The sequence below is a fragment of the Pristis pectinata genome, chromosome 2, assembly GCF_009764475.1.
Source record: "Pristis pectinata isolate sPriPec2 chromosome 2, sPriPec2.1.pri, whole genome shotgun sequence".
Lineage (NCBI taxonomy): Eukaryota > Metazoa > Chordata > Chondrichthyes > Rhinopristiformes > Pristidae > Pristis > Pristis pectinata.
The window spans coordinates 17,193,854-17,208,689 of record NC_067406.1 but is presented as its reverse complement, the minus strand read 5'-3'; the positions used below and the strand labels follow the sequence as shown (position 1 = coordinate 17,208,689).

At 43.7% G+C, this 14,836-nt stretch overlaps 1 protein-coding gene across 1 annotated transcript in view; it reads right to left on the bottom strand.

Moving 5' to 3' along the window:
• Positions 1-2,846: 2,846 nt before the first annotated feature.
• LOC127579552 (alpha-1A adrenergic receptor-like) overlaps positions 2,847-14,836 on the bottom strand; it is a 45,664-nt gene continuing 33,674 nt past the window's right edge. Inside the window, exon 2 of the mRNA XM_052032416.1 lies at positions 2,847-8,296. Within this exon, the coding sequence (XP_051888376.1) occupies positions 7,683-8,296 (614 nt within the window). The 3' untranslated portion in view covers positions 2,847-7,682. The remainder of the gene's footprint in view (positions 8,297-14,836) is intronic.

Below are 14,836 nucleotides of genomic sequence, written 5' to 3'. Positions count from 1 at the left end.
GGAATTTTGTTTTAATGTGATGCCCTCTCATTCTTCTAAACCTGACAGAGAATATAGGCTTAATCCTTCCTAGTATAACAAACCCACTATTCCATGAATCAAGTTAGTGAACCGTACACTGCATCCCCTCTATGGTAAGTCTGTCATCACTTAAGAGTGATGGATATACACTTTCCAGGCCCCAAAAAGGCTTATTGCTAACCTCAGCTTTTTAGCGCAGCAGCGCGACCTGTCTAAAGGTCAAGAAGTGGTTGCTCATTAAGCTAAAACAGCAGAAATTGTCCAGGGCTCAAGATGTTTGTTGATTGCTAAGTTAAACTTCTAACCAATATTCCCTGCTCAGCCTCTTAACATAAACAAGAGAACAATGGGATCCACGGTTACTTAATTAAACCCTCCAGTCACCTGGCCTGAAAATGTAGTTGAAAAATCATCACACGCCAATGATGTCAACTTAGTGAAAAAACAGTATAAATGTTAGAAAGCAGTCAGGGTAGGGGGAATGACAGAGAGAAGGGGTTACAAAAAGAAGACCAAGAATTCATTCCTCAGCCTTTGGTTTTTGTGACTGACAACTTGTTCATCTGCAACTTGTTGTATGACTTTTTAGCTTGTAAGAATTGTACTTATGTTTGGAAATCCTTTGTAAGTTACAAGTCATTGTTAAGAATAACTTACGAGAATGAAATGTGTCTCATTTAAAATAAAATAAATTGGGTTTAAACTGCTTTGTTATCTTCTCCTTGGTCGGGAGGAGGGACCCACCACTCGAAATAGTGATTATTGACAACCAGACCTTTCCGTAGAAACTAAAGTAGTGGAGTAAGCTAGTTTTTGAAGTGTAGGTTGATACAATATAATCTCTCTGTAGTGAGGGTACTCGTAGATACCTATGCCAGATAGAACTTAAAGTCTTGACTTAAATTTGGAGCTCTCAGATGCAACACTCAATATCATCACCTAGGTAGGGAAGCAAGACCTATATACAATATTCTAGATGTGGTCTCACCTGGGCCCCACATAATCTGAGCAATAGAGTAATGGAGGTGCCAGAGAGGATTTTCATAACAGGTGACCATAATAATTCCAGACAAAGGGATTTCAATCTTATGACATCAACTCCTATAAAACCCTTGTATTGAAAACAACTCCACGTGTACTCACCCTAAATGAGCAACTTATAGTCTCTATTGTTGTACTCAAATCTTCTTGCAATAAAGGCCAGAATATTCTCTTGTTAATGTTCCAACAATGCTCTAATTGTTCATCATAGAAATCAGAGCTCTTGAGATGAAGTGTCTGTTGCAGAATAAGTCATGGTAGCGTGAGCAGAAAAGAAATTGAAAAATTAGTAACATAGGGATTGCAATAAGTAAAAGGAAATATCTTACAGTGTCCTTTGAGTAGCAGGTTTTAGATGTGCGATTACACAATGAAAAACTCTTCATGCCACACTAGGAATTTCAGAACTTTTCAAGCATTTAACAAGAAGTAGAGTGTTTGTGATTTTAATGTACGCTTTCCTATGTTTATTGGATGATTTATTAACAGCTTTCCAGATTGTTGAGATGGTGTGGGATTTAAAGAACAAAATGAAGACACCAGAGACTGCAGCTGCTGGAATCTGGAGCAACGCACAAAATGCTGAAGAAACTCATGGGTCAGGTATCATCTCTGGAAGGAAATGGACAGTTGATGTTTCAGTTCAAGACCCTTCATCTGGATGCTAATAAAATATTTAACTTGTTAATCCTTTCCAGATATTATATTCTGACTGGGTGCAGTACGTGCATGTATATACATGTGTACACTGCAGTTGGTCATATTGGAGGTGACTGGGTTCAGAGTGTAGATAAAAATCACAGAGAGTGCACAAGTGCGTATCGATTTATCACTTTGTGCATGTGTGCATGTATATATTTAAATGATAGATTTGGTTAAAGGTATGTAACAACTCTATTATATTATATATACTAGTACCTGTGGTGTTGATACTATCAAGACAGGCTGTAAATTCTTCCCCCATTTGTAATGCTAAACACAACCTTTAGTGGCGACTACATGTTATGCTCCACCTCTGAAATTCGTTCCATTGAAGCCAATGATATCTTTTACATTGTTAAATGCAAGTTGCAGGTGCTATGGGCACCACACTCCCTAGGACCATACAGCTCAGTCTCTGCTTTTCTCTTCTTCCCTGCTTAAGTCCAGCATGACAGACCATTGGTGAAATAACCAAACAAACCAGTTCATTGATCTCTATTTATTTAGTTCTGTGGTGGTGCGTACGGAAATGAATATGCAAAAAAGTTCAGCAGGACTGAATTTTTGTGTTTCCAAAGCAGTACAGACTGAGGTGCAGGGCCATTGTCAGGGCTGAGTAGTGTAGCTCTGGCCAAGGTAGGACAGGCCATACCACAGAGCACCAAGAAGGAGGCATGCCTGGAGCATCGAGGCTGGAATTGGAACCATGGTTACCCACTCAAAGAAAAATGGCAGCAAAGAATTGTTTTATAGCCACACTGATTAGTTGATGTTTTGTCATTTCTATTTGGCGGGAGGGCTTTTACATATCTTGGACCTCATTCTATCAGTGAAAAGCATGAAATTGAGGAGTTGCTCAGACACCGTGACAGATGGGGATAATGTGCACTACAGGTACAAAATTGTAATCGTCTATTAATCCCCCAACACTCCCCATTACATGTTCGTCATGGCCTAATCCAATTTCAACATCACAAGTCCTGTTAAACAACTTATTCCCTTTCATTAGTAGAAGATAAAAATACTGTCTCATCCCCAAAGGAGAAAATCATGCAAATTAATCACTGTGTGGTTTATTTTGAAGACATTTGGAAAATAACCAAAATATAATTTAACATCAAATATGGTGTTAGGTGACTTACAAAAACAGCAGACATGGAATAACAATATAATTTAAGGAGTTTGTATACAGACGGTACATTTGTCTGTCTACATTGCAAATGGGTTTATATTAATTTCCTCAGCAATTCAGGTGGAATCAGAACTGCCTCCTTTCTGCAGGAAGACTACAGAGAAGGCATCTTGGCCAACATTTATGATGATGCTACATATCGTGACCAGAGGAAGTTATACCTCCACTGCCCAGAACCTCTGCTGTGGAGACTTGACAAGCACAGAAACAGGATAATGACTAAACACATAGTTTTCTGCTTTTTCCCAATAATGCTTCAAGCCCCAAAATACCTATTTGTAAACATTAAAACAATACAATGTGAAACATCACATTCAGCTTTATTGAGTCCATAGAACTAGAGGGAAGAGTTTATTCACCAGCACCTCATAAGGTGAATCCTCATACCTATTTTGGCTTAAAATTGTGTGAATCTAATATTCCCATTTACAATCACACCAAAACAATGTCCAACTTATGCGGTGTACTGCAACCGAGTTACTTCTAACGTTACCCATTGTCACATTGCATCTATTGTTCCCTTCCTCTGTACCTTCAACTAGAAAGCAAGGTCAGAGCTTTATAAACTTGCTGGTGCCACCACTCCTCTTCAATCATGGCTAATGGGAGAGCTAGGAAGGTTTGGACTGGAGTTGTGCAATGCAGATGCATTTTTAACTTTTCTTGAGTAGTTCTGGTACTACCCAAGCAGTTGGAACTGTTTCTATAACACTGAGTGTTCCCAATATTATTTATAGGTGTTCTTTAAGTTATGCCTATTAATGATTGATGGATAAATAGTCTCCTACAAATGATATTTACAGAATATTTCTCATTTTTATGACATAGGTGGAGAACATTTTGTCCATTCAACATTTGCTAGTTCTCTCTCACCTGCCCATCAACCCTCCCCTGTCCTTCTACCCACCTACAATAAGGGGTAACTTACAGCAGCCAATTAACCAGCATGTCCTTGGTATGTGGAAGGAAACTGTAGCTCATGGAGGAAACACACACACAGTTGCAGGGAGAACATGCAAACTCCGCAGAGACAGCACTGGAGGTCGGGATTGAACCTGGGTCACTGGAGCTGTGAGGCAACTGCTCTACCTGCTGCAACACTGAACTTTTACATGGGTAATGGGTTCCCTTTCACCACTATTGTTTGACAGTCTTCTCAAGAGTGAGCACTCCCAGTGATTGGGGAGACTGAAGCAGAGGGTTTGTATTATTGTGGCCAATAAATGTGGACCTTGCCAATGACACACCCAACTGATGCTTGCCTGCTTGGCTCACTGGATAACAGCCCAGAGGGCAGCCTAGCAACATTATCCCCTTCCAGATGGCTAAAAGGCCAAGTGTGCATTCCCTAACGTGGCCTAAACTGAGGTCCTCTGACAACACTAGGACTGTGGCAGCGTACAATCTCTGTAGCTCAGTGGAACACTACTGACTTTTGTCCCTTTGTGCTTGGGCCTGTCGTTTACCTGTGTGGGCAGCACAGGCAATTCCTTCCTTTATGGGCTTGTATTGAAGACTAACCACTGTAGACATGCCCCACAGTGGTGAGGAAGGTTGAAATTGTGTGTAAGATAAATCTTCTTCCACAGTGGAATTCCCCAATCACCCCTCTACATAGGTAACAGATAAGGCTGCATTCACCCTTGTTTTCCAGCCCCATCTCCCCATCGGCCTCACTCCTCCTCCACGTTATGTGAGCTGTGCAGATGAAACACCCAGACTAAAATGAAATTTCAGGCCCTATTGTTTGGCCATTAATACCTCATTAAAACCATATTAAGCTCTGGGCTAAATAGTCGTTTCGATTTCCCATACTTATAATTTCCTCATTTCATTTCAGGAAGAGTTTCTGTTTGAGATTAAGTACTGAAGATTAAGAAGAGACAGACATTAACTTCCAACCCAGAGCCATTCACTTGTGTAAACCAATTTATTCTCTGTACTTTTATGGTGAAAGGATACCACTGAGAAACACCATACAAGAATCACAACAAGTTTGAGATTGTAGATAACCTTGGACTTTACTATAATAAAAGCCGATCTCATAAACCTTCAGAGAGGTGAATGAGATGGACAGGTCTGAACTTGTACATTTATAAGGTCCACACTTGTTACTCTCTGTGGATGTAAAGTTCCAGCAGATACTTGGTCTTCAGTAGGAGCCCATTCAAGAAGGGAATTGTCTGTGCTGCACACTTCAGGCCCAAGCACACAGAGAAGGAAAACTCTCCAAAGGCCAGTGGAGTCCCACTGTGCCACACCGATTGTACAGTGCCACAGTCCTAGTTTTGTCAGATGACCTCTGTTGAAGCCACATTAGAGAAAGCACACTTGACCTTTCATCCTCTTAAGGGGCAATGTCATCCGGCTTCCTTCTGAGTTGTTATCTAGTGAGCCATGAGCATCAGATGGGGGTATCGTTGGCAAGGCCTGCTTTTAATGGCCATTGCTAATTGCCTTTGAGGAATCAGGACAGAATGTAACTTGGCTGTGGATTGTCAGGAATGCAGAGGATTAGGGATTTAGGAGATGCTTTTGAAGAAGCCCTAAGAAGGTACTGCAGTCCACGTTGTGGATAGAATAGTGGTGGAGGAAGTGTGTGCTTATCAGCTCAAGAGCACTGGAGCTGCTTAAGTGTTGTTGCAGCTCCACCCACAGGCAAATATTCTAAACTATTCCTGATTTAAGTAATCAAAGGAATCAATACGGTGTACTCCCGGCAGGTTCCCGAGGCTTTGACGGCTCACTACAAGACTCGAAGCTCCTCCACTGTAAGGAGCTTCAGATGTGAAATTAACCCAGTGGACTTTATAAGGGATTAAGACGTTGGCAGGGGGCATTGACTGACGGCCCCTGGCACCTGCTACACTTTCAAAGATCTACAATTCTCTGTTACCCATTAAAGTGCGAAAATACATATGGAGTTCCTGTTATTGAGTCGAGTGGCATTAGTTAAAGCTAGCAGGAAGTTCGACAGGACTTTGAAAATGCCCCTGCAATTGACAATGGGAACAGCTTAAATGTGACACTGTGAAAAACCCTGAAGGACCTTTATTCCAAAGAGCCGTCGTTATTTCTTTACTGTTGTCTGCCTGTGGCACTCCAGGCCTGGTTTTCGGTTCCCATAAGGAATGATCCAAGATCATTTCTTAGTTCCTTTGATGATTTTCAGGGTGAGGGTTATGGGTGCGTTTGGGGACTGGGTCTTATTCCACATCCAGTACTCAGTGACTAGCTCTTCTGCCACAGCCAGAAACAGAATAAATCCCTACTCTGTATGACCTGCATTAATTCCTTCTGGGAACACAGTATGTTACTGGAAAACTAAGATACAGCAGATGCTGGAATCTGGAGCAAAAAAACAGACTGGAAACATCAACTGTCCATTTCCCTCTACAGACGCTGCCTGACCCACTGAGTTTCTCTAGTGGTTCATTTTTTGCCAACTGTCCCAGTGGGAGGAACTTCCAGTTCCCCGAACCAGTTAGTCACCTCTGAGGAACAGCACTGACAACGTAGTGGGCTGCATGGACCTGAGCTAGTTCTTTTTGGTTTAACTTTCACAAGGACCAGGGATGGCGTGGGAGACACTACAGGAGCATGGGGAGAGAAACCAGGGGTGTGTGGAGAGGGGGAGCAAATGAGAAATATGATGGTGAGGGTGGGGGTGACTATTGTCAGGGAGGTACCTCAAGGAGAACAGTATGGGGTGATTTGGGGTGGAATCTCTGAGGGGCATGGTGTGAGGGGAGACTGTGGGGGGAATCCTCAAAGGGCAAGATGTGGGGCAGAAAAAAGGGAGACCACTCAAGGACCACAAAGAGAAATTATGACTAACCTCAAGGAACATGGTTGGGTCTGATTAGATAAGGTTATTCAAGGGTTTTCACAATCACTGCACCCCTGTAGGTGTTTGAGTCATGCCTAGGGGAACATGAATAGAAGCATGGAACATAGAACGTGGAATATAGAACATAGTACAGCACAGGAACAGGCCCTTCGGCCTACCAGGTCTGTGCCAACCATGATGTCAAATTAAACTAATCCCACCTGCCTGCACATGGTCCATATCCCTCCATTCCCTTCATGTACATACATCCTAAACTCTACTGTCATATCTGAGTCCACCACTACCCCGGCAGCCCGTTCCAGGCACTTTCCTACCACTTTTGCAAATCTCCTTTAAACTTTCCTCCTCTCACCTTAAAGCTGCGCCCTCTAGTATTTGACATTTCCACTCTGGGAAGGAGACTCTTGACTATCAAAGGAAGCAATGGGGGATTCCCAGAGGAACATGGTTAGAGATGACAGGGGGCCAAGAGAAGGGGGACAATTGGGGATATGTGGAGGAACATGATGGGGTGATTGGGACATGCCTAGAAGAAAATATTTAGGATGAATAGGGGACCTTAGAGGAATGTGATATGATGTTTGGAAATTCACAGGGGATCATGGTTGGAGCTGATTGGGCTTCCCTGGAGGAATGTGGATGATACAGATTGGGTGTTTTCTAAAGGAACATGGAAGGAAGCATGAGCCAGAGGAGTCTCAAGGAAGATACAGGGAACACAATCAGGACAGCACCTGAGGAACTTCCCAGCATGTATACTTTTTAAACCCTTTATCCATTCTCAAGTCAAAATTGGAAAGGCGAAAGCAACAACGATCCTTGAACAAACACATTTACAGAACATGCATCTCTCTCCAACAATCCTGCTGCTTCATCTTAAATATCCGTCTCTTTCAGTCCAAAGGAATCAGTAACCTCATATATTTGATAAGCGGCTTGCTCTTTGAGCTCGTGGCACACTCCGATGGAGATGGACTCCACTGGAATGCCCTCGACCTTAGTGACGGCTGATGCACAGGGCTGATGCTGTCCCATCCTGATTTTGTTGGAGAGGTTGTTCATTTTCTCTCTGAGTTGGAAGGGCGATTTGGACAAGGAGGGGAAGAGTCTCCAGCTCTGGCGGCTGAGGGCTCGGTTAGCCACTCCACCTTCGCTGGCCCCCTCGCTGCTCCCCCACTGCTCACGGCTCAGTGCGGAGGAGCTGTTTATTGACAATGTCTCTTGGCTCATGGCGGACCTGGTCATCGTGTCTCCATTGAAGCCACGCTCCGAGCTATTGGTGGAGGTTTGCCAGTCTCGGTGGCCGTACACACGCCAGGGACGGTGCCGCCTCCTGCGGCACTGGCACTTCAGCAGCCTGGTGAAGGCTCGCTTGAACTCCTTGCTGGAGCAGGGGTAGATGATGGGGTTTATGCAGCTGTTGAAGTAACCCAGCCAGAAGATCACCTTGAAAACCACGTCGGAGGGCTTGATGGACGGGAAGAAAGCGCCTGAAATATATTCAAAGGAAAGAAAGACAAAAGCATGAGCGAGCTTCTCAACATCTCTTGGAAGTTACAGCACAGAGAAAGGCTTGGCAGCCCAGCTAGTCCATGCTGGAGTTTATCCTCATCATGAACTTTCTCCCACTTCATCTAAAATAAGAACAGAAAATACTGGATACTCTTAGATCAGGCAGCATCTATGGAGAGAAATCTGTTTCAGGTTAAACATTTTTCAGTACTCCATTGCAATACAGAAGGGAGGCTGCTTTTTTGGAGGTTTCAGGTCAGACGTTAAACTGAGGCCCTCAGGTGGGTGTGAAAGACCCCAAGGCACTTTAGCTTCATTTTTTGGCTGTCACAGTCATGATGGATCAAATGACCTTCTGTGTTGTAAATTTCTGTTTCTCTGACTGATTCCAAAGAGGAGCAGAAGAGTTGCTCCTGTGACCTGGATTGGTAGTGGTCAGCATAACACTATTACAGTGCCAGTGACCCGGGTTCAGTTTCGGCCACTATCTGTAAGGAGCTTGTCTGTTCTCCCTGTATCTGCGTGGGTTTCCTCTGGGTGTTCAGGTTTCCTCCCACATTCCAAAAACATATTGGTTAGGAAGTTGTGGGCATGCTATGTTGGTGTCAGAAGCGTGCTGACACTTGCGGGCTGCCCCCAGAACACCCTACACAAAAGATGCATTTCACTGTGTGTTTTGATGTACATGTGACTAATAAAGATATTTTATTTATGGTTCAATCAACACTAATTAAAGATATCTGTTCATTATTACCTTACTGTTTGTGGGAGCTAGCTGTGATTTAAAAGGCTGCAGTTTTCCATATTACAACAGTGCCTACCCCTTGAAAGTACCTCATTGTCTGTGAAGTGCCCAGGAAGTCCAGAAAGGTACAACACAATGCAAATCCTGCTTTTTGTGGCTGGGAGTTCTATAATATCACTGCTGTCTTGACAAGTTTCTGCTTGGATTTATTGGTAACCATCACATGTTGATAAGCTTATCCAGCCTAGAGTTGGACACCCTTACAAGTGGAAACATCCTCTTGATATCCACACAACTGGGTTCAATAGCAGGAATTGCTCTAAAGGATGGAAAATGATTGAATACTATTTGATAATAAAACAAAGCTTTATTCATAGCACTTTCCACATGAAATAAAAATAAATGGAAACGTAATCCTTGTTCTGTGCACTGAGAAAAGTCTCAATATAGTTTGCACAGGGCAAACACTTCCCAGGTAAACTGGACCACAGCCTAAGATTTGATAAGAAGCAATGCCGAAGTGTTAGGCCTAAAATAAATCCTGAGACAGGAAGCAGCTGACATAGGCCGGGAGTCTGACTGAAGAAAAAGGCCTGTGTGTCACAGCCACCACCAACTTCATCAAGACCTGCGTGGCTGAATGTGTGCCGTCGAGAAAAGACTGAGTTCTCCCAAACCAGAAGCCCCAGATGAACCAGGAGATTCGCAGTCTGCTGAGGGCTAAATCTGTGGCGTTCACGACTGGCTATCCAGAACCCGACAAGAAGTCCAGGTATGACCTGCGGAAGGCCATCATGAGAATGAAAAGGAAATTCCGTGTGAAGTTAGGGACACAATCAGACACACGACAGCTGTGGCAGAGATTGCATGCCATTACTTCCTATAAGGCCAAACCTAACAGCATAAATGGCAGGGATGCTTCACTGCCTGATGAGGTCAACACCTTTTATGCACGCTTTGAAAGGGAGAATAACACTACACCTGTGCAAATCCCCACAGCATATGATGACCCTGTGACCTCTATCTCGGAGGCTGACATCAGAACATCCTTCAAGAGAGTGAATCCTTGCATGGCATTAGGCTCTGACGGTGTATCTGGCAGGGTACTGAAAATTTGTGCCGACCAACTGGTTGGAGTGTTCAAGAACATCTTCAACCTCTCCTTGCTGCAGTCAGAGATTCTCACCTGATTCAAAAGGGCATCAATCATACCAGTGCCCAAAAAGAGTAGGGTGAGCTGCCTCAACGACTATCGCCCGGTAGCACTCACATCTACTGTGATGAAGTGCTTTGAGAGGTTGGTCATGGCTAGAATTAACTCCTGCCTGAGCAAGGACCTGGACCCACTGCAATTTGCCAACCACCACAACAGGACGCAATCTCACTGGCTCTCCACTTGGCTTTGGAGCACCTAGACAACAGCAAAACATACGTCAGGCTGCTGTTTATCGACTACAGCTTGACATTCAACACTGTCATCCCCTCAGTACTAATCAACAAGCTTCAAAATCTGGGCCTCTGTACCTCCCTCTGCAACTGGATCCTTGACTTCCTTATCGGGAGACCACAGTCAGTGCAGATTGGTAGTAACATCACCTCCTCACTGACAATCAACACAGGCACACCACAAGGATGCGTGCTTCGCCCATAGCTCTACTCTCTCTACACTCATGACTGTGTGGCTAGGCACAGCTCAAACACCATCTATAAATTCACCGATGACACCGCTGCTGTTGGCAGAATCTCAGATGGCGATGAGGCGGTGTACAGGAGTGAGAGAGATCGGCTGGTTGAGTGGTGTCACAACAACAGCCTCACTCTCAATGTCAGCAAGACCAAAGAAATTATTGTGGACTTCAGGAAGGGGAGGTCGGGAGGACACACACCAGTCTTCATTGAGGGGTCAGCGGTGGAAGGGGTGAGCAGCTTCTGGTTCCTGGGTGTCAACATCTCAGAGGATCTATCCTGGGCCCAACACATTGATGCAATCATGAAGAAGGTGCACCAGCGGCTATAATGGAGTTTGAGGAGATTCAGTATGTCACCAAAGATTCTTGCAAATTTCTATAGATGTACAGTGGAGAGCATTCTGACTGATCGCATCACCATCTGGTATGGAGGCTTCAATGTGCAGGATCAAAAGAGGCTGCAGAGGGTTGTAGGCTCAGCCAGCTCCATTACGGGCACAACGCTCCCCACCATTGAGGACATCTTCAAGAGGCGGTGCCTCAAGAAGGCGGCTTCCATCATTAAAGACCCTCACCACCCCGGACATGCCCTCTTCACGTTACTACCATCAGGGAGGAGGTACGGGAGCCTGAAGACCCACACTCAATGTTTTAAGAACAGCTTCTTCCCCTCCACCATCAGATTTCTGAACGGTCCATGAACCCACGAACACCACCTCGTTATTCCTCTTTTGCACTATTTATTGTTGTAACTTATGGTAATTTTTTATGTCTTTGTGTCTTGCACTGTACTGCTGCTGCAAAACCACAAATTTCACAACCTTTGTCAGTGATAATAAACCTGATTCTGATTCTGATTCTGCTTCAAGGGGACCCTGACCGATAGTCGGGAGGTTCGACTGAGTTGACCATCAGGCATCTTGGAGACAAAGTGGGCATAAAAATATTGTTGATCACCTGCTGACAGGCAAAACTGAGGTGGAAGTGGTTGAGACTTTAAGTTCCCAGGAGTAAAATTTACTAATAATCTGTCCTGGTCCATCATATACATGCCATGGCCAAGAAAATGCCTCTGCTTCCTCAGGAGGCTAAAGAAATTCAGCATGTCCCCATTGACCCTCACCAATTTTTATCGATGCACCATAGAAAGCATCCTATCCGGGTGCATCATGGCTTGGTATTGCAACTGCTCTGCCCAAGACCACAAGAAGCTTCAGAGAGTTGTGGACACAGCTCAGCACATCACGAAAACCAGCCTCCCCTCCATGGACTCTGTCTACCCTTCTAGCTGCCTCGGTAAAGCAGCCAGCATAATAAAAGACTCCTCCTACCACTGATATTCTCTCTTCTGCCCCCTCCCATCGGGCAGAAGATATAAAAGCATGAAAGCACCTACTACCAGGCTCAAGGACAGCTTCTATCCTGCTAAAACTATTGTTATAAGACTATCATACAAAGGGACTATTGAAGCAGTCTGCTTATACAATAAGATGGACTCCTGACCTCACAATCTACCTCGTTATGGCCTTTCACCTTATTGTCTATCTGCACTGTACGTTTTCTGTAACTGTAACACTGTATTCTACAGTCTGTTATTGCTTTTCCCTTATATTACCTTGATGTACTGATGTGATGAAGTGATCTGTATGGATGGCATGCAAAACAAAGATTTTCATTGTACGTCGGTACATGTGACAATAATAAACCAATTACCAATTTACACAACTCAAACAGCATAGAGGAATACCACCAACATTCAAACACCTCGGAGGGGAGCAGAGACTGGCAGGCAAGGTGGCCCACTCTTGTTTCTGCTCGACTAAGAAAGATTTTCTTTAAATTTGCAGCTTCTTCTATGTCTCCAGTCCTTCCATCTGGAGAGATTGGCTTGACGGATATGGCAGCGCTATCAAAAGGTAGTCAAACCCTAATGCATCAATGACTCAGCCGGCTTCCCTAACCAACTGATATTAACATGGCAGTGTGGGACAGGGGAGGTAAATGATTATCAAATATTTACAGCAGCAAAGTAGGTTGGCTGTCCCGGCAGCTTTGTGGTGTATCAGAGCCATTTGATTTTAACTCCTGCTCTGCACCATTTCTTTCCGGAGCGGGGGTTGAATATTCACGTCAGAAGATGGATTACTATTTCAAATGTGAGAACAGCAGTTATTATTCTGATGATAAGTCTAGTTAATTATTTACTTCAGTTGGAGAACACTCACAATATTTGCATTTTGTCACAGGGAAGTGATTCAAAATGCCGATTCTGTAAACAAACTGTTAACTGAAGTCTGAGCTCCAACAATGAATGCTATTTGACTTGATACTGACATCTAAAACCTCAGTTTAGCATGAGGTAACTGCAACCACTTCATTATGCCACCTACTCTGCCTCTCTTTTCAGCTTTAGCCAGTACTTTGGTCTTTGGACCTTCACTAGTTTCTCAATTAAAGAATTAATTGATGGTCTATCCAAGGATTAATTAACCTTATTGTCCCTTATTATGGGAGGCACAGTTCTGTTACGTTGCAATAAATTACCATGGTCAGGGCACTTGCTTGTGTGATCCATGAAGATGAAAACCTCCACTGTATAAAGCTCATGGTTTCTGTGTGTCTAATGCACGCAGCAAGAATCAGATACCTCTCTTGTTGTTTTCAGTACTTTGTAATAAAGTGAAAACCCTTGGAGATTGAATGGTATTGGAGCTCCAAAGCTGTGACTGGTGTCATGAGCTACTAAAACGATTGGATTTCCTCCCTTTTACTTGATTCATAGAGCTGTACAGCACAGAAAAGGCTCTTCAGTCCACCATGTCCATGCTGCCCATTGTATCTATCTCTACTAATCCCATTTACCTGCATTACGCCTATCGTCTTCTATACCTTGGGTGTCCGTAGCCTTCTACGGTTTCTATGCCTTCCACACTAGATTGTAAGCATTTGGCCTACAGTTGGCCGTTAACTGGAAAAGCAGCAAGAAGGAAACTGAACACAGGAGTGACAACCCTCCTACCTGGAATTCATATGTATTAGTTAGTGGATGTTCCAGGATTTTCCACCAGGGCTCAGTACTGGAATCCCACAACCTAAACTTAGACGGTTTAAGAATTGAGCTTCATCTGCTTGGTGTGTGCAGTGGACACTTGGCACAGAGGTCAACTGATCCTGCTGACTTTCTTTCTGTGACATTTGTATTTAAAATTCTGCTCCATGCATAGGGAGGATGTAACACTTGCTGGTGAGCAAGTACTCACAGAATGGACACATGATGCAAAGTGAGGCTGTGCAATGTTTCAGAGCAGCAGTTACACAAACTACTGGGATCAACATCTGCAGCAGAAATTCATCATTGGCCACTAGTACTGAATGTTATTGACTGGCTGTTGTACTCACCTCCTGAAGTTAATTGGTAATTGGTTCATTATTGTCACATAGACTGAAGTACAGTAAAAAGCTTTGTTTTGCATCCCATGCAGACAGATCATTCCAAACATCAGTACATCGAGGCAGTGGAAAGGGAAAAGCAATAACAGAATGCAGAATATAGTGCTACAGTTGCAGAGAAAGTGCAGTGCAGGCAGACAATTAAGGTGCAAGGGCCATGACGAGGTAGATTAAGAGATCAAGAGTTCATCTTTATTGTGCAAGAGGTCCATTCAAAAGTCTTATAACAGTGGGATAGAAGCTGTCTTTGAGCCTGGTGCTGCAATTTTTTCAAGCTTTTGTATCTTCTGCCCAACAGAAGGAGATGAACTATAGGAGGGATTGCAAAAGAAGGCTGATACTGCAGCACCTGTTAGCCATCTGCATATCCAAGGGTGACACCATGGTTCAATGCTGTGAGAGTGCAGCATTTTAAGAGAGGTCATTTTGGATAAAGTGGAATCTTACTCAGTCAGACATAAAAGACCATTGTGTTATTCAATAATCTAGTAACATGCCTGTTGTCTTTGCCAACATTCCTCCCTCTGCTGTCATAAAAAAATTATGCTGTATTTGATCATTCATTGACTGGCTGTAGACTGCTGCTGTCAGGTTTGTCTAATTAATAGCAATTGCCTACATTGCAAAATTGTGAA